General features: G+C 41.3%; 1 protein-coding gene across 1 annotated transcript in view; it reads right to left on the reverse strand.

The window, feature by feature from the left end:
• Nucleotides 1–1,071: 1,071 nt before the first annotated feature.
• The window catches only part of LOC135311249 (zinc finger SWIM domain-containing protein 6-like), a 36,396-nt gene continuing 16,703 nt past the window's right edge, over nt 1,072–20,764 (reverse strand). The window contains exon 2 of the mRNA XM_064440377.1: nt 1,072–2,578. Within this exon, the coding sequence (XP_064296447.1) occupies nt 2,454–2,578 (125 nt within the window). The 3' untranslated portion in view covers nt 1,072–2,453. The remainder of the gene's footprint in view (nt 2,579–20,764) is intronic.

The following is a 20,764-nucleotide window of genomic DNA, read 5'->3' on the forward strand; positions in this document are numbered from 1 at the left end:
GACAACTGATCCAAACCAGCCAAAGGGATATTCCGTATCATATGACGTCATGCCTAGTATATTAACTGGGGGGAGTTGGCATGGGGGGCAGCAGTCGCGGCTCGGGGACTGGCAGTATTGGTTGGTGGTTGGTAGTGGTTGCATCAGTTGTTGGCTTGGGTTTTTTTTCCCCCTGGCTTTCACCTCTGTCTCTTGTTATTTTCCTCTTCATTATATTATTATTATTATTATTATTATTATTATTATTACTGTTACTATTTTATTTTAATTATTCAACTGTTCTTATCTCAACCCACAAGTTCTCTTACTTTTGCTCTTCCAATTCTCTCCCCCACCCCACTGGGGTGGAGGGAGTGAGCGAGTGGCTGTGTAGTGCTTAGTTGCTGACTGGGGCTAAGCCACGACAACACAGTTTATATTCTGCAGAATAAGTAAAAGATTGGAATACAGTTAGCATCAAGACAGATTCAAATCAAAAAGATATGAGAGTTCAAAGTTAATAAACTTTCTATAGAGACTGAAAAGTCATTTTAAGAAAAGATTAAGAAAAGGCTCCACTCTCTTATTTAGCAACAGTCCCCTGTAGATACAGTTAATTTACTGTTATTAGAACCATGAAAAGAAAAAATTAAATAACTCTTATGATGGTCAAGCCAGCCACCTACAATCAAGTCTACATCATGTAGAAGAACTCTGAGCCACACGCTGCATTTGGTGTGGGTTTCCCAGAGACATTGTCATGGTTTAGCTCCAGACAACAACCAAGCACCACGCAGCCACTCACTCACTCCTCTACAGTGCGACTGGGGAGAGAATCAGAAGAGTAGAATTGAGGAAACTTGTGGGCTGAGATAAAGACAGTTTAATAGGTAAAGCAAAAGCTGTGCGCGGAAGCAAAGCAAAACAAGGAATTCATTCACTGCTTCCCATAGGCAGGCAGGTGTTCTGCCATCTCCAGGAAAGCAGGGCTCCATCACACATAACTTGGTTACTTGGGAAGACAAACACCATCACTCCTAACAACCCCCCCATTCCTCCTTCTTCCCCCAGCTTTATATGCTGAACATGATGTCATATGGTATGGAATATCCCGTTGGTCAGTTGGGGTCAGCTGTCCCAGCTGTGTCCCCTCCCAGTTTCTTGTGCACCTGGCAGAGCATGGGGAGCTGAAAAAGTCCTTGACCAGTGTAAGCGCTACTTAGCAATAATTAAAACATCTCGGCATTATCGCCACTGTTTTCAGCACAAATCCAAAACATGGCCCATACTAGCTACTGCGAAGAAAATTAACTCTATCCCAGCTGAAACCAGGACAGACATTAACATTCAGTTCCTCCTTGCCACTGCTGTTCAGCTGAGACTCCTGCAGTCCCACAAGGCACCAATTACACTGTGGCTATGGCTGGCATCCTGGTGAATGGACAACATGGGATGCTGGGCAGACAGACTTGAAGGGAAAGCTGCCAAGTGTCTGGGAAGGAGAGAGGTAAACTAGATAGTACCCAGAGGGCATTCATTAGGAGTTTGATCTCTGTGCCTATTACTCTATTATTAGCTTTTCAGAAGCATTCTGGTATTTTGTTCTGTCATATGTAGACTAAGTAAAACTACATGTTTGGGTAATGCCTAGGTTATAGTAACACTGTTTAATTTAGGATCAAGGTACTGCATTGATCTTCTAAGGAAGACCATTGAACAAAGGCTTTATTGTGCAAGCCGGATTACTTTGTGTCAACAATGCATGCCTTGCTAACAGCTATACCCTTGAAGAAGAACTAAAAGACTGATAACAAGGGAACATCCCGCCCCAGAAGGTGCTAAGTTTCAACAACTGCCGAAGAAGCATGAAGTCAGCACAGACCTGCAGTAACTGGGGAAAAGGTAAAGGGGGCAGGGTGAGATCATAACCACCGATTCAGTTCAAAGCCAAAAAAAATTTGCCCCCCTCCTGTAAGGAGTGCGTGTACTAATCTACATAGCAAGTGAGGCAAATTTAAATATAGCTAACCAATAGCAGATGGGATGGTAATTACCAACCAATGAGCATGAATTTAGGCGGGTTTTTACTAATCATGTAACAAGATAAATACATTGTAGCTTGTGCTGTGTGCTAGTTTTGTGGACTTACCACCTAGCTCCTATCTTTGTGCAAATATGAAATAAACAATTATCTCTGCTCTGCATGTTAATTGACTTTTGCACACTGGGTGAAAGAACCCCAATTTTTGGGACAACACATACTTACACTAACATTGTACTGAATTGCTAATACTGCATCAGTACAGATGGACCAGACCTCTATAAGGACCATCAGCTGGCAGAGCAAAAAGGGAAAACAACATGCCATTTGTGTACTAGCACTGAAGCACTGCTCCATACTTCTTTTTAAAGTGACAATAAACACTATGCAGCACAGGATTTCTTAGTGGGTACGTTACTGGGTACGTTTCCCTTCAGTTTACAGGGGAAGGACCCCTCTCTCTCTGAACTGCTTCTAGGTTTCTTTCATTATGAGTCACCATGATGAGGGACTTCGAGGTACAAGAGCAAGGAGCACTGCGCCTTGAAAAACCAGGCTCTGAAAAAGAGAAGTGAAACAGTGAATATAAGGAACATTTATCTTCCATAACACCAGTGAAAATCAAGTACATAAGACTAAATCTATGAATTAACATGGCAGAAACAAAGAAAAAAGAAATGCATGCTTACGTAGACATTTTAGTAAAATCCACAACCGTGAAGTTTAATCCATCTCCACACATCAAATTAACCTCCAACAGTAAATTTCAGAAGCAGGCAATGTGTTAAGCTTTATGTGGTGCCTATTCTTTGTGGAAATGCAGAACTTCAATGAGTCTTTCATGGCTCAAACCCAACATACCCAATTTCTATTCAATACACAGCAATATTTAGGTAGCTTGAAAGCTCCAAAGTCCTGTTTCGTTATGGTCTGTGTCACATTCAACTAGACTTAGTAATTTTATAGCTCAAGAGGAAATCCCAGATTATGCTCACTGGAATGAGGTATAAAACTAGTCTGATTCACAGAGGCAACCCAGAGACTTCCTTGTAGTCATGCTACTGTATTACTACTGCCCAGATGCCACAGACAGAACTTGAGGCACCACTGTGGTATGCACTGTCCAGCAGTAGTCATGAAATTTAATAACAGACAAGACAGGAGAAAGCAACACACACAAGCAGACTGACTCACCCAGTCATGCAGCACCTCAGTAGTACAGAAGAAATTCACCTCTTCTGACTCCTAAAGTCCCAACCACTGACTAGGTCATGTCTCAAATTTTAAAAGGTGTTTTCCATACTAGTACATCTGGTCTTTTTCAGCTCCACCGAAGACTTGTCCCTAATACCATCTGATAATTAATTTCATGAACTAGCATTGCCTTGCACAAACAAGTTTCTTTTTAACAGTTTCAAAATTTGTTATCTCCAGTCTGCTGACTGTTCTCTCATTTGTCTTTATTATTAGGAACAGGTAACTATACTGATGCCACCTACATCTGCAAAACCATTCACAGGATAGGAAGTGGGAGAACAAAGAGAAAAGGGCTTCTCTTGAATTTTTTTCCATCTCCCCTCTCATTCATAAAAATCTGAGAAAATCAGTTCCACCATGTATTTATATTTAAATTCCAAATAGAGTCCTGCAACCTATATCTCTAATTTACAACAGGATTAGACTGTTTTGTACAAGACTTAGTGACAAGCACACATTGACCAGAGACACCTGTGATGAGAAACACTGCCCCAGAAGTTTTGCAGATCTAGTGAAGACTAGAAGCAGTAAGACTGGTTATAGGAGGAAAGGCAGTCCAAAAAAATAAACTGAATTAGAAAAGCCAAGGGAGCAGCTTCAAAAAAGCTGCCTGGACCTGCTTAGCAAGTGTCCAGACAGCCCAGAAGCCTCTGCAATCAACAGTTCTCTCAAAATCCTAAAAAAAGAAGCATTTAAGTAATGCTCCATTTACCTATATTGCCAGTAAGGCTGATATTGAAACATGCTTTGTCACTCTTCCACAGCCTGCATATTTTCCAGATACGATCATATTTTGTATTTGTTTCATAATAATCCAGAACCATAAATCCACACTGAATCTGATTATAGAAATGAAGAAAATATAACCCAGAAAGCAATCAAATCCAAAAATAAGCTAATTTTATTCATTTTGAACCAAAAGCTTAACACCTTGCCACCCTCAAAATACTTTTCTATGGAAGTTTTCCCTAATTAAAAAAAAAAAAAAATTGCTGTGATGACACCATGGCATCCTTACTGCTCTGGTGCTTCTGGCTGTAGCTGATACCCAACAAGTCACCTCTGTATGGGACAGACAATTCATGAGCTTCTGCTTCAGAATCTGGCTGGGCTGAAGATGGACCAGATGGGCAGGGGAAGGAGATCTGACAGTGGAAGACATACACCGCCTCCCAAAATCCTCCAACCTCAAAACTGCGAAAGCTAAAGGATATTTTTTTTGCACTCTCTTCACCAGCTCACCTGCAGTGCTGAAAACAAAATAAAACAGCAGACCGTGCGCCATTAGAGGGAGACATTATTTTTCAGTTAAACGACAACTTTGCATTTATACTGTAGGCCCCGGTATGACAGAGCAAGATGAAGAAGGGGTTGGAAGCAGCAGGGTGGCCACAGACCTCAGCAGGGTGGGGAACAAGGGGAGAAGAGGGTATTTCAAGGCAGTGAGGACAGGAGGCCTGCAGACAGGCCTGGCTCTCGGCTGAACTGCCCACCCTGACATCAGCTAGCAGCATAAGCAGCATTCCTTAACAGTTCAGAAAAACCCACTGGTGGGAAACCTTGAAAGCCCTCAGCTGTAGTGAAGAAAGCAAAGGCTTAGCCAGGAGCCAGACTACTGAGCTCAGCATTTTGTAATGTGCTTCCTTTTTACTTAGCAGCTTGCATAATGCATCGACCCCTTCTGCCTTTAACCCTTTATTCACCCACACATTGAAATCAGGTTTATGGCTGCAGCACTTTCTTGTCACCCGCTCCCACAATGCTGGGCCGGCAACTCTCCATTAGAAACACTGGAAAACAAACTGAGATGCTGCAGTGACCAGGGGAGTTACTGGCACATTTACTCAAAACTGTGTCAGAAAAAGGAAAAAGAAGAACTAACCCGAAGTACTGCAAAGTAGATACAAATTTGGCAGTAACATTCACAGAAAAAAGATTACCTTAATTTCCTCTAGTCCTCTGTGAGTCTGTGTGTTGACAGAGACAGTTGGATGCAGATACTGTATTTACAGCAGCCCTGATTTTAATCAGATTTTTATATACGATATTTACACATGAATCCTGAAAGTACCACTGTTCACAGATTCATCCATACAAGCCAGAGAAACCAGCAGATTGCCATTTGTGTTGCACTGGGGGCCAGGTTCAGGGCTCAGGGCAAACACAGCAAGATGTGGTTCTTGTCACACTGAGCTGGCTATCTGATTTAAGAAAAGACTCAAAACAAGCAGATCTGAAATCGGAAATGGGGAGGAGGCTAAGAATAGCTGTGGCTGCTACATACACTATGCAAGTGATTTCCAATAATCTCTACAAATCTGAAAAAATTAAGGAAGTTTTCTGAAGGTCACATAACCTTAGTTTCCACATTTCATTCATATAGCCCTACTACTTTTGAGACCACACAGTTCCTATTTTAAAGCTGTGAAGACAGTACAGTGTAGTAAATTCCTTCCTTGCAGTCTTCCATTTTGCAATGTTATGTAATCACAGATCCCTATTCTATTTTTCTGAGCACATGCCATACAAAAATAATTTTCTAGCACATCCAGAATTTTTGCCCTATTAGGTGAACATCTATCCAGTACACACTGCCTCACCCAGCAAGAGGCACTCATTTTAAAATAGTGATAACCCTAAGAAATATTTGTATAAGATTCTTTGATTTTGACTGTCAGCATCACCTCAGTACTATAACGTTACAGATACTACAAACCTGAATCAAATAATCTCTGAGAAATGTCATAGTAAAACTAGAGATAAGTTTTAATTCAGCTAGCAAGTAAATTGCTGGCAATGTGAAACTTTGTGTCACAGAAAATTCTTTACAAAAAGCATGAAAGCATTTTACAGACGTTTAGTTTTGATCAGCTGTTTCCAGATCCCCACTACCATTTACAATACAAGAAAACATATTCCTGTAACCAGGTCAGATGACCCAAGTAAAAATAAAAAACAACCACAAAACAAAGAAAAAAACCCACAAAAAACCACCACACCCATCTATGTACTTCCTGAAGAGGGGCAAGTACAGTGTTGACAAAGATTCATAAGTTTACAATTACCTTTTTTTTAAAATAACAAACTAGATTTCCTAAACTTGATTTTCATGTTTTTAATAAGAAAAAAACTTAAGTTCCCCACTTAAAAAGAAAACAAACTCAGAAAAATAGCCATCTCATCTAGCATTCTTCAGAACAGGACATTGCTCAGGGACAGTTAAAGCAAAACAAAAGCTTTGACTTCTGAACCATAATTTTTTACACTACATTTTAATTTGAAAGAGATACAATACAGCCTGTGCTCCTAAACTGTATGAGCAGATAGGGTGGGGGAAAACAAAGGATGTCTCTTCCCTCACACTCCCTCCATGCCACCTATGCAAACTAAGACATGATTTCAAGGAAAGTCCCTTTTCCAGTCTTCTATAACCACCACCATTAGGAAGTGTAGAAGCTCCAGTTGTCAAGACTCTCCAGAGCTGAAGCTTTACAATGTTATAAGACTACAAATCATGGCACATATTATTTTAACTCATAGCATAAAGGATTTCAAACGTTAACAAATATCTAACAGTTCTACAACTCCTTTCATGTTAAGTTTTATAAATCCTGCACAGATTGCATGTGGTGGCAAGCTGGACAAATTGAAGAGTTAACTACAAGTAAAAGCATTTTATCTGACAGCATAACTGACACCAGTATCTAAATGCATGGAATTAATCAGTTCAATGCCTTCAAAGCACCAGGGCACTTATTCAAATAAAAGTTCCCCATAGCTACTATACCACGTATTTTAAGGCAAGATTTTATCCGCATATACAGCAACACAAAAAACTCAAGCACACTAGGGGATGACTTAATATTTGCTGTGGGGGGCCATAACTTTTAGTTTTCTTGATGTTTACATTAAAGGGATTCCATAATCATTTCATAATTATTGAGCTTCCACTTTCCTAGTTTTAGGTTTCCATTTGCATAAACTATTAAAAAATAGCTCCCCATGTGCCTCCCCTGTTGCTTTTGTTCCAGTAATGCCCCTAAATCATCTTTGCTGATAAAACACTAGTTGAGAAACACTTAGTACATCTCCTTTTTAGACACTACAGGGTGTAATAAAATTCAAATTAACAATTACTTTCAGGTGTAAAGTGGACAGACATTTTGAATTTGGATTTAGCTTTATGTCATGTTTATAACACTTCCTCAGGACTATTCCAGGTAATGCTTTCATTGAGAAGGATATAATTTGGGTGGTTTTTACCTTATCACCATAGCAATTATCTCAGTAGTCCTCAAAAGGAAAAAAAACCCCAGTCATCAGCACAGAAGCCAACCACATCACATGCTGTTTCTGGCTCCTCTGGGGGATCTGAAAACAGGAAAGTAACTGATGGTCTACAGGCTGTTCTGATCCTAGCAACATTTAGTATTACCAGGTTTGTGTTTCACTATTAGCTTACCATTTGAAAAAGCTGAACACCTCCATACTAGAACAGGTAGCTGCCATCTTCAAAAATCTTCCTAGAATAATCCCATTCTTAAATTTCACAGGGTTTTCTACTTGCCATTGGGCTTCTCTCATTTAAAACATTAATTTAAAAAATTATCTCCTAGGGTTTTTTATTGCTATTTTTTAAGCCTTTTGATTTCAGGACAAGTTAATCATGATTTCTTAACATTTCAGTTGACAAGTACACAACACTATATAATTATGTACCTATTTAGCCTGTGAAACCACACGTTCACATCTTTGTTCTCATTCACTCTTCCCCTTCAGATTTTTTTGCTACACCCTTTTGCACCATAATTTTAACAATAAACTTTTCAGAGCAAGGACTGACGGGTAACATGAGTTTGCACAGGGTCTATCACAAACAGGATAAAATAATAAACGAGTACAGGTGGGTAAAGGCAGAGGTGATGGGGAAGTACTGGAGTGACAGCGTACACAAGCTCTGAAGAAATCCTTCAGTCATCTATGGATATCTCTATCAAATCAACCAAACAAGATTGTCCTGGTTGCAGCTGGGATAGACTTAAATTTCTTCGTAGTAGCTAGTATGGGGCTATGTTTTGGATTTGTGCTGGAAAACAGTGGTGATAATGTGGAGTATGTTTTAGTTGTTGCTAAGTAGCAGTTACACTGGTCAAGGACTTTTTCAGCTCCCCATGCTCAGCCAGGTGCACAAGAAACTGGGAGGGGACACAGCTGGGACAGCTGACCCCAACTGACCAATGGGATATTCCATACCATATGACATCATGATCAGTATATAAAGCTGGGGGGGGAAGAAGAAGGAAGGGGGGGGAATGTTTGGAGTAATGGCGTTTGTCTTCCCAAGTAACCGTGATGGAGCCCTGCTTTCCTGGAGATGGCTGAACACCTGCCTGCCCATGGGAAGCGGTGAATTAATTCCTTGTTTTGCTTTGCTTCCACGCGCAGCTTTTGCTTTACCTATTAAACTGTCTTTATCTCAACCCATGAGTTTCCTCACTTTTACTCTTCTGATTCTCTCCCCCGTCCCACTGTGGGGGAGTGAGCAAGTGGCTGCGTGGTGCTTGGTTGCTGACTGGGGCTAAACCACAACAAAGATGACTTTGTAAACTCTAAACAAATCATTCAGACTTGGTAAGGTGGATGAATATGGTTATAAAAAGCTTCTAAACATGACTAGTACAAAACAGAAAATCCAGAGAGGAAATCCTTGTTCATGTGTTAGAGGAGTGAAGGGAATCAAAAGGACAATTCGGCATAAAGCTCATACACTTAAAATATCCATTTCAAGAGAAAAGCTGTGGCGGCTCTTATAACCAATAAACATCTTTAGTTTATTGTAGTTAAATATAAAAAAGCCTAGCTTTGCAACTATTCTTAAAGACAGACTCCAGTGCTAAACTGCACCCTTTTTTAAGTTGGCAACTCTTCACAAGTTCTATCTAAGAACAAACTGAACTCTTACATTTCATTTATGCAGGCTAAGACATGGTTTTCTCCTTTGAGCTTTGCACTTTCAAAAGATCTCATTCTTGGTCATCGCTGCAAACCCATATTTCATTCATAAGAGGCCTAAAAAAAGGAAGTTTCAAATGTTCTTAACTTATCCCTTACCTACCTTTAAAGTTTGTACTGCAACGGACAGTTAAGTGTACAGATACCAAGCCTTTTCAAGCAGCTGCTACTATGTTGCACTGCGGTGTATTGCCTACTTTCTTAGGGTGTTTAGTACCTCAGCCTTTTCCTCATCCTCGGTGGCAAAGTTCCCCTCTGTATCCAATAGAGGATGGAGATTCTCTTTGGCTCTCTTTTTGTTGTTAATGTATTTATAAAAACATTTTTTTGTTATCCCTGAAAACAGTGGCCAGGTTGAGCTCTAGTTGGGCTTTTGGCTTTCTAATTTTCTCTCTGCAAGACCTAACAAGGTCTCTGTACTCTTCTTGAGTTGCCTGCCCCTTCTTCCAAAAGTGGTACATAAACAAGGCTTTCCTTATTACAAAACCTTGACCAATAGACAAGTCCCCCTACCACACTCCCCCAGTGGTTAAAAGAAAGCCAGACAAATGTTTACTTTAGGAGTACAGGAAAGAGGAAGAAAATACCTATTTACTCCAATTGTGCATGTTCACTTTTCTCTGTATCTGCATAGCTGTTGCAAAAGCTGCTTTTTGCCTTCAGAGATCATATCTTGCTTCTTTTGAGACAGTACTGAGCTTCAACATACTTATATATTATACAGACTTTTGAGGCAATTTTTCCACTTATTTATACAGTTGTTTGGTGACCAAATAATGTGTTCTGTGTTTTATTGTCATTCGTAGCTGTTGACTTCAGTTTCTAAAGTAAGCATTCACAGCTTTTTGTCTGGTTAGGTCTGTTGAGCCAACATAGCTAAGAATGAGCTAGAATCTCCTTTGTTTCTTGGGCTTTGAGTGGTTGCCTCTCAACAGTCTCACTGGAGGCTGCAGGGTCATGATGGTATAGCGGAGACTTCAGTTGGCTTGCATAGTCTTTATTACTGGTAGTAACACATGAGAAGGAAATGATGGAGCAGGACTTGTAGATCTCAAGCTGAGTTTGTAGGGCTGGCATGTAGGAGTGAAAAAAAAAAACCCAACAACTTATTGCTTGTAAACTGAGTGCTTTTGATACAGACCTCACTGAGAGTCTAAAATAGCTTTGTGGGGTTCCAGTATCATTACTACTTCCCCAAGTAGAACAGCAATTGAGTAGGATGTTGGTGCTTTTGTATAACTTGCATAGTGTGGAAGTTAAATGACAGACAGCTGCTCAGTAAATACACCTCACTTACTTACCAGAAGTGACCTGTTTTCAGGACTAGAATAAAGCAGATGGGTGATCTATTCCAGATGGACTGAACTAACACAACACTAAGCTTGCCCATAACTGGTGGAGGAAAGAAGTGCATTGGAAGCCCTTGTTGCACATTTCACAGCATGAATGAGTCAATTTTCAGGGCAGAAATGGCTTTCCTTTACCATAAAGAGAGATTTCGTGGGGCTTTATGCAGGCCTGTCTGGGATAGAATGCTTTGGCTTTCTCAACTGCTTGCACAGGGAGAGGTTAAAGCTTATCAACAAGGCTTGCTTTCAACAATAGCCTGTTTTGATGTGGAAGGATTGATCTGGGTTGCTTACTTCCTAGAGCATTCCTACAGGTCTGCCTAGAGGATTATAGCTGTCAGACTCTATGGCATGCATGAGTGAGACAGAGTCCTCAAGTTGTACAGAGCTTAAGCAGGGTACTTTACCTCTCTCGGTTGTCTCCTGCTGGAAAGGAGCCTGCATGACCTCCAACCCTAACTGAAGTGTCTAGTTTCCTTCCTAACCTCTGCCGGTGGTGTTTATTGTACATGTTGATCCAGGTTTCTAAACTAAATTTTTCCTCATATGAGGAAGGCAAGTTAGTCTGTTATCTTTCCTGCTCCATTGTTGCACTGCTAAGAATCTTCTAAAATTAGATTGCTCTTCTGTCAAATCATGTTTTAGGCTTATCACATGTGTTTAACGTGATACTATTTGAGCTGACCATGATTTCCGCAAGGCAGGTTTGTTAAAGAAGTACCAGCTTGAACTCTTGTCCACTTAGTGAATGAAGAACAGTCAGGTATATCAGTCCTTCAGTTTTTGTACCAATAAGTTTGGTTTCATGGCTGTCTTCCTTTTAACCCCTCCAATTATACCCCTACTTCCCCTTTGCTATGTTCAGAACAGCATACTGAGCTATATGCAGAGCTGTTGCTCACATAAAGCTAACAACTAAGAAAAAGAACAATCTCCATGAGTAATGCAAGAGGGTTTTTAAACACGGTCAAAATAAACAACAGAGTTCAATTTTGAAGCTCAACTAAAGCTATATTCAGTTTAAGAAGTACTATCCCAAAAAGGATGAAGGCTTATAGGACCTGAATGGGAGGAGAGGAGCAGTGCTTGTAGACTTCCTTTTTAGCTTCACGAAATAATTAAATTATTTCATCTGCTATGGGTGGATGTGTCTACTTATTATATTTAAACAAATCAAAGATCACAACACAGATAAAGGTTAGTTTGGCAGATTCCTACTATGACACCATTGATATGACATATAACAACTATAGTAGTGATGACATACAACATTATATAGCAATTAACAGCATACCATTCAGTTCATTGACTGTTTTCACCCAAAATCAAATCCCCTTGAGGTACACATTGGACATCTCCATCCTCCCGCATCACCCACCAAGTACACCCAGGTCCTCGAGCAAAAGCAATCCTACGAATGGGTTTGCATTTGCCTGAGGCAGGAAGAACCCAGACTGTTTTGCCCAGCATATTTTTTTTACATGCACTACAGGGACTCTATCCCCTTCCACAGTATGTAGGATTTCTGACTGGGCAGGGCCAGCTCGATTGGCAGATCCCCTAGTGTTGACCAACCAGGTTACTTTTGCTAAATGTGTAATCCAGTGTTTGAACATGCCACCTGCCATTGCTCTCAGTGTAGTTTTTAACAGTCCTTGTATCTTTGATTTTCCCAGAGGCTGGTGCATAACACAGGATGTGATACACCCACTCAACACCATACTCTCTGGCCCAGGGGCCTATGAGGTTGTTTTCAAAGTGAGTCCCATTGTCTGGCTCAATTCTTTCTGGGGTGCCATGTCATGGTAAGTGTGATTTGTCAAGACCCAGGATATTCTTCTAGGTGGTGGCATGGGATAGGTTTCCAGCCATCCGGTGGTTGATTCCACCACTGTAAGTACATGGCACATGCCTCGGCAGGTTTGTGGGACTGTGGTGTAACCAATCTGCCAAGCCTCTCCATATTTATATTTCAGCCATCATCCTCCATACCAAAGAAGCTTTAACTGCTTGCCTTGCTTGATTGCAGTACACACTTCACATTCATGGATAACCTGTGCAACAGTGTCCATGGTCAAGTCCACTCCAACACAGCGAGCCCATCTGTACGTTGCATCTCTCCCTTGACGGACTGAGGTGCCATGAGCCCACACACCTATAAATAATTCACGCTTATGTCGCCAGTCTTCAGTGCTCTTCAGTGGCTCGACCCCTGGGTATGTGAGCATCCACATGACATACTTTTGCAAGCAGGTTCTCTACCCAGGCAGCAATATCTTGCAACAATGTGGCAGCCCAGATGGGTTTGCCTCTGTGCTGCCAGTTCCTCTGCTTCCATTGCTGTGACCAGCCCCACAGGGCATTTGCCACCATCCAGGAGTCAGCATAGAGATAGAGCACTGGCCACTTTTCCTGTTCAGCAATGTCTAAGGCCAGCTGGATGGCCTTTACCTCTGCAAACTCGCGCGATTCACCTTCTCCTTCAGCAGTTTCTGCAACTTGTCATATAGAACTCCATACAGCAGCCTTCCATCTCCAGTGCTTTCCCACAAGGTGACAGGACCCATCAGTGAACAGGGCATATTGCTTCTCATTTTCTTGCAGTTTGTTATAGAGTGGGGCTTCTTCAGCACGTGTCAACTCTTCCTCTGGTGATAATCCAAAGTCTTTGCCTTCTGGCCAGTACATGGTCACTTCCAAGATTCTTGGGTGACTGGGGTTTCCTACTCGAGCCCGCTGGGTGATCAGTGCAACCCATTTACTCCACGTAGCATCAGTTGCATGGTGTGTAGGGGGGAAACGTTTCCTTTGAACATCCAGCCCAGCACTGGCACTTGGGGTGCCAGAAGGAGCTGTGCTTCAGTACCAACCACTTCTGATGCAGCTCGGACCCCTTCGTATGCTGCCAATATATCTTTTTCAGTTGGAGTAGAGCGGGCTTCGGACCCTCTGTATCCCCAACTCCAAAACCCTAGGGGTCGACCTCGGGTCTCCCCTCGTGCTTTCTGCCAGAGGCTCCAGGTAGGACCATTCTTCCCAGCTGCGGTGTAGAGCACATTCTTTACATCTTGTCCTGCCTGGACTGGCCCAAGGCATACTGCATGAACTATCTCCTGTTTAATCTGTTCAAAGGCTTGTCGTTGCTCAGGGCCCCATTTGAAATCATTCTTTTTCCGGGTCACTTGATAGAGAGGGCTTACGATCAGACTGTAATTTGGAATATGCATTCTCAAAAAAATCCACAACACCTAAAAAAGCTTGTGTTTCCTTTTTGCTAGTTGGTGGAGACATGGCTTCTATTTTGTTGATCACATCCATTGGAATCTGACGACATCCATCTTGCCATTTCATTCCTAAGAACTGGATCTCTTCTGCAGGTCCCTTGACCTTACTTTGTTTTATTGCAAAACCAGCTTTCAGAAGGATTTGGACTATTTTCTTCCCTTTCTCAAAAACTTCTTCTGCTGTATTGCCCCACATGACGATGTCATCAATGAATTGTAGATGTTTCAGAGCTCCTCCCTGTTCCAGCATAATCTGAGGCAGTCCATAGCAAATGGCAGGACTGTGTTTCCACCCCTGGGGCAGTCAGTTCCAGGTGTATTCTTCACCCTTCCAAGGGAAAGCAAACTGTGGCCTGCACTCTGCTCCCAGAAGGATGGAGAAAAAAGCATTAGCAATATCAATTCCCTTAGATAGTAGATACCTTTCTCCACAGTTGTCCATTTTCCTGGGCGATATCTAACATCTTTAAATGGATACCTTCCCTTCACTCCAGACAGGACTCGCCTCCAGAGGCTGAGGGCTTGTGGCCCTTTTTCAACTGCTTTGTTAACACCCCTTTCCCCAGAAAGGGATCCCAGTTGTTTGGCTTCTTTCCCCTCTAATTCCAAGCTACTGGCCCTATTATCCCAGCATCAGAGCAGCCAGGTGGCAATTTGCTCCCCTAGACAAAAGCCAAAATCTTTTCACATATCTTGCAACTCACTCAAGGACAGGGATCGTGTGGTCTCTGTTTCATTTATGACTTCTTCCTCCTCTTCTCGTTATGGCCCTGCTTCTTCACCATCCCTTTCTAAACAAGTTGACTTCTGCTTCCAAGGTTTCTTCTTCTGTGTGGGTGCGACTGATACTGTCATGGGTTGATTCTCTGATTCAACTCCAGTGCCTGTTGGGGGGGTTTGAGTAGCCACTGTGCTTGTTCTAGGGGTTTCAGTGGCCACAGAGCATGTCATCAGTGCTCGAGTGATCACAGTGCCTGTCACTTTGCATTTCAATCCAGAGACCTTCTCTTCCCCTTGGGAGCACTGAATACTGTTGAGGAAGGCTCAGTGCGCATGGGCCAGGTCCCAGTACGTTGCAGTTATCTGTGTCTCTCTGGAGTTCCCAGGGTAATAACATAATTTCTCCAAATATTCTACTAGTTTTTTAGGATTCTGCACTTGTTCAGGGGTAAAGCTCCAAACAACTGGGGGTGCCCACTGCCCTAGGTATTTACCAATACTATCCCACGTGCCCTGCCACTCGTAACTATCAAGCCTTGGGGCAGATTTCTGGGTGATATTCTGAAGTTCCTTTCTAAGGTTAGTCAAAACCAAAACAACATGCCCAAAAACTAACAATAAGTATATCGTAACTACCCAAGGATTTTCAAGATACAAAAACATTGTTGCAATGAAGGTGGAGACATAGAAGAAGTTGCAAAGATACCATTCTGTATTTCCTCCATATAAAATCTCTCAGAGGAGGAAGTATAATTGTTAATTGCCTCAGTAAGGTGGTATCCAAAGTACAGTAAGGTTTCCAGCAAAAACCCCAAATACCAGATAAAGCTGAAAACCAGTGTTTGCATAACAAATCTCTTAGGCCAAACATTACTAATCATGGCAGAGCACAGCAGACTAAACAATCCAACACCAATCTTTAACACCAACTGCAAAAAACGAGAGCTTGGTGCTGTGACCAGCAGCTGTTATTACCTCAAACCTCCTGAGCCCTATGTTGGGTGCCAAAAGAGACTGTCGTGGTTTAACCGACAACTCAGCCCCACACAGCCACTCACTCACTCACTCCCCCACCAGTGGGATAGGGGAAAGAATCAGAAGGGTAAAGCTCGTGGGTTGAGATAAGAACAGTTTAATAATTAAAATTAAACAATAACAACAGCAGCAGCAATAATGCAATGGAAAGGTAAAAAATGAGAGAGGGGCAAAACCTAGGGGCGGGGGAAGGGGGAGTGAACCAGCAAAACAAACAGCACATGACCCAGCCACGCGTCAACCCGACAGGGCCAGTCCCCAAGCTGTAACCACCCCTGCACACTAACTCTCCCACTTAATATACTGGTCATTGAGTCACATGGCATGGAATGAACATTCCATTGGCCAGTTGGGGTCAGCTGTCTTGGCTGTGGTCCTGCCCCCCAGCCTCTTGCCCACTTGGCAGAGCATGGGAAGCTGGAAAGGTCCCTGACTACACTATAGGCACTACAGTGAAGAGAATTAACTCTTTCCCAGCCAAAACCAGCACACCCTTCCAATCTACCTGGCCCAAAACACAGCTACAGATAACAGCCCACCCCTACCTACCAATCAAGCTACACATATGCTAGGCTAATACACAGACTTCTTTTTGCACTCTTATGCTGCTGAATCCCCCACCTCATTCACCCATGTAACTTCTGCCTGAGGTGCTTGTGTTATGATAGAACACCACCTGCTCCACATCACCATCTTTTCACTCCCACTGCCAAATAACTGAGTACACTGAGGCCCTTGCCTTGAATGTGATTCTGCCATTAAGCCTTTGCTCATTCCAGTGCAGTGCATCACACTCAGATGGCTTTCACCACGGTCCCCAGTGGAGAGCTTTTCTGGATATGCTTCAGGATTTGTATTCCTTTACCTTTCAACACTTCCATAAATTGATGATTCTTCTCCCAGAACTTTTGACCTTTACTGGTGTCATGGTTTAACCCCAGTCAGCAACCAAGCACCATGCAGCCACTTGCTCACTCCCCTGCAGTGCAATGAGGAGAGAATCAGAAGAGTAATAGAGGAAAACTCGTGGGTTGAGATAAAGAGAGTTTAATAGGTAAAGCAAGAGCTGCACATGCAAGCAAAGCGAAACAAGGAATTCACTGCTTCCCATCAGCAGGCAGGGGTTCTGCCATCTCCAGGAAAGCAGGGCTCCATCACGCGTAACGGTTACTTGGGAATTCAAACGCCATCACTCCGAATGTTACCCCCTTCCTTCTTTCTTCCCCCAGCTTTATATACTGAGCATGACATCATATGGTATGGAATAGCCCTTTGGTCAGTTGGGGTCAGCTGTCCCGGCTGTGTCCCCTCCCAGCTTCTCGTGCACCCGGCAGAGCATGGGAAGCTGAAAAAGTCCTTGACTAGTGTAAGCACTATTTAGCAACAACTAAACCACCTCCACATTATCAACAGCACAATTATCAACAGCACATTATTAAAACAACAAATTATCAACAGCACAAATCCAAAACGTAGCCCCATACTAGACACTATTAAGAAAATTAACTCTATCCCAGCCAAAACCAGGACAACTGGCTTTTGTGGCTTTCCTTTCACTTCCTAAAAACATCACAACTCAGTGTCTCATTGCAGTCATCCTCCTCTACTTCCTTCTTTCAGTAGATGTTTCTCAACACTTTATCTCTAGTTTTTAACTTCATTTTGTTATTCAGGGAGGGAGAGGAAGATGTACCTCATAACAGGCAGGATTCACTGAAGTGCATGCCCATGATTCATCTCTCTTTCCATTTATCCAGTCTAACACTGCACTACCCCCATCTTTATTCCCAGGTCAGCACAACATTTAGCCTTGGAGGAAAAAAAGAAGAAAGCAAAAATAAATCATAAATCCTCTCGTTTCTTCTCAAGTCTGGGTACCACAAATATTCACTACTATGGAGAGAAAAAAAAAACAAAAACAAAAAGAGCAGATACCTGCTCTTTTTGTAGTACAGAATGTTTATAATCAAGCCATTTATTTCCTGTTGAGGAGAATTAAGACAATTTTACTATACCTTATAATAAAAGAAAATAAGTTATATTCTATGATCTTATGAATGCGTATTTAACTATGAATAAATCTGTTTCAAACAGTTGTACAAAATTAAATCAGTGGTTTTGTTTTACCACTGTAATGATGGAGCCTCCACCATGACCCAACATAAATAGCTTCCACTTCTGATAAAGTACAGCCTGACAAACACCCTTCAATTAAATAGAAAGTCAGTGCTTTCTGAAAAAACAGTGCTTCCTTTGTGTGTCAGATAAATCCTATTTATAAAATTTAGATTGGGATGTAAGGTTAAAAAAGAAAAGAGAACACCCACTTCATATCTTTAAACATATTTTTACAATTTCAAAAAGCTACAGGACAGCTAAGCTACAGTTTGCCAACCTGTTTTCAATTTTGAAAGCTTTGTTTCATTTTGTAGGAAAGAACCTATCGGCTTCTATGCCTTCACTAGTACCCATTGAAAGTAGACTACATATAGGGAACAGTCATTCAGACTATATCCTCCTCAAATACACATCTTTGGGGATCTACTGAGCTCTTTGACCTCTACCTTATGTCAGGCATCACCACTTGCCCACTTCTCTTCCTAGCCTCTCATCTATAAAGGTCAACTCAGCATTTTACTACCTCTCTTCCTCTTCAAGTACACCTTATTCTATGAGCCAAACTCTTGTTTATTCCTAAACACTTCTTCATTCCTGCCACCAAACAGCCACTTACATTTATCATCTACATAACTACCTAGAAATTAAGCCTGTAAATTATTGCCAGGATACATGACAATGTAAAGTTTGAAGACTGTCAGTAAAACTACATGGTACGCTGCTTCTAAAAGTAGCGCTAATCAAGTTATTCTCAGCTTCCTTATCCCATCAGACTGCCAAGGCATCTGTTACATCAAGTCCCATTCCTAGTCACTGCCTATCATTCATGCATTAGCAGCACATTTAGCTGAAGTCACCTCTGTAAATTAATGCATTTAGATTTGACCAAGAAAGCTGCATGATGGTGCTCTCACATATCATGGCTTGCAATAAGAGTTAAAAAGTTACACATTTCATGTCATCCTCATCCCTCTGCTCTAGAAGATGCAAAATTTCATGCTTCTATGTAATATAGCTACACTAAATCCAGATACAGAATATAATGGACTGATATTTTATCCCCAAAACACTCATTGTAGTCAGTTTACAAGGTTTCAGTTTACAGCCTAAATCAATGAAGGAACTGAGACTCATTTTGCATGTACAACAGCAGCAGTACAGCCAGTTGTCATTGGTCATAACACAGTATTTCAGAATAAAAGCATTCCATGTTTTCTTCCTTTATAGCTAATATATTAAACAATTCATTTAGACTATCATGTTTTCCCTGTTCTTGAACTTTTAAAAATCAGCAGCCTTAACAGAATTATATCGAAGAAGCACAAGCCATGCTTAATGTGGTCACTGAGGCCAGCTTTGTAAATATGCAAATGAGTGTTTTACTAAGACTACTTTTCATCCTCCCAAAGCAGTGTACTGTATTCCTTAAACATGAGAGGGAAAAATAAGTGCTTCATTGAAGCAACTGCTGTGCAAGTACTCAATAGCTTACTGTAAGGTTCTTCACACAACTTTGCTGACTAGCTCATGTTTTCCAGAAGATTATCTGTAGACATTTTAATGAATTCTTAACACAGTCATTTTAACTACCATCCTTTCATGGCCAAAACTGCAGTTAAATGGCAAAAGTGACCAGCCCCCAAGCATATGAAATCCTGAAGACCATACAATCTGCGTTTATTTATACTTTCCATAGATGCACTATCAATACCATCTTTAGAGCTTTAGAGCAGTCAAAATATCAAAGATTAATGTAGAAATTAAATATTAATAAAGCTCACCAGCTACTCTTGACAAGAATAAGCTAGAAGCTGATTCGCTGAAGAGAGTTTGTGCTGCCACTATGCCTTGCACACATAGCTGAACACTGGTATGCAGAGAGAATACAGACCACTAGTATAAAATACGAAAGAATCAAAACTTTAAGCATAAGGACACAAACCCAAGAAAGCCAGTGTTGGCCTTTAACCCAAAACCTTGCTTTTAACACAAGTTTAAAAATACAAAAATAATTAGAATACATGCAAACTTGATCCTCTACTGTATCACAGATTGTAAGTTTGTCTCACACTTTCTAAAACAGTTTATCCAATTTTAATTGCCTCAATGGTTGAACGTTCTTTATTTCATTAGTCAGTCCTCTGGTCTGCTTACACATTTGCAGAATTAAGTTGGCGGGGGGGGAGGGGGGGGGGAAATAAAAATCAAACCCTGTTTTAAGATAGTGACTTTCATCACAAGTTTTCTAGACATCCTGGTCTTAAATAGTGGGGCCAAGGCAACAAAGACTCGATGCATATTGCTACCTCAGATGATGGCATGGTCATGCATTGCAAGGGCATCACATAAATCATGATAATTAACACGTAGCTAGGAGAATGCAAACCAGTGTACAGTACTAGCCTCTAGTGATCCAGGTCACAGAAGGTTATAAAGCCATGTCGAGAGTTGCACATATACCCAGCTGAGAAGCTTTTTATATAGGTAGTTTTAAATAGTAAACCAAAAAGGAAAAACTGGGAGTTCAAGGAGACAGATCTCCCAGAAAAAGTGCAGTTGTTGAACAGTACTCAAGTATTCACATGCTGTCAGGTTGACTGCATTCCAGACAATCAGAATTCACATTAAATCTGTACCCCTGCTGCACATGAAAGCTTTTTAAAATTTCAAATTAGTTCCTGTCACAGCATATTAATAAATTAGGAGAGCTTTTGTCAGTTAAAATAGTGTGGTCCTTTTTATTTTTTTAAACGATGCAGTAAATTCTCCTACCTAATCCCCAAAGAAAATCAGCTAAAGAGAAAGTAAATTAAGGAGTGCCAGCTGCATTCCTATATTACCATAACTTTACACTCATTTTGTTAACTACTACAAAACTTCAGGATTTGTCTTGACATAACAATTAGATTACCTGGATAGCAGGTGACATTAAAATTGAACCCATGCAGACATATCTTATAGCGTGCCAC

Source organism: Phalacrocorax carbo, unplaced genomic scaffold (genome assembly GCF_963921805.1).
Source record: "Phalacrocorax carbo unplaced genomic scaffold, bPhaCar2.1 SCAFFOLD_130, whole genome shotgun sequence".
NCBI classification, from domain to species: Eukaryota; Metazoa; Chordata; class Aves; order Suliformes; family Phalacrocoracidae; genus Phalacrocorax; species Phalacrocorax carbo.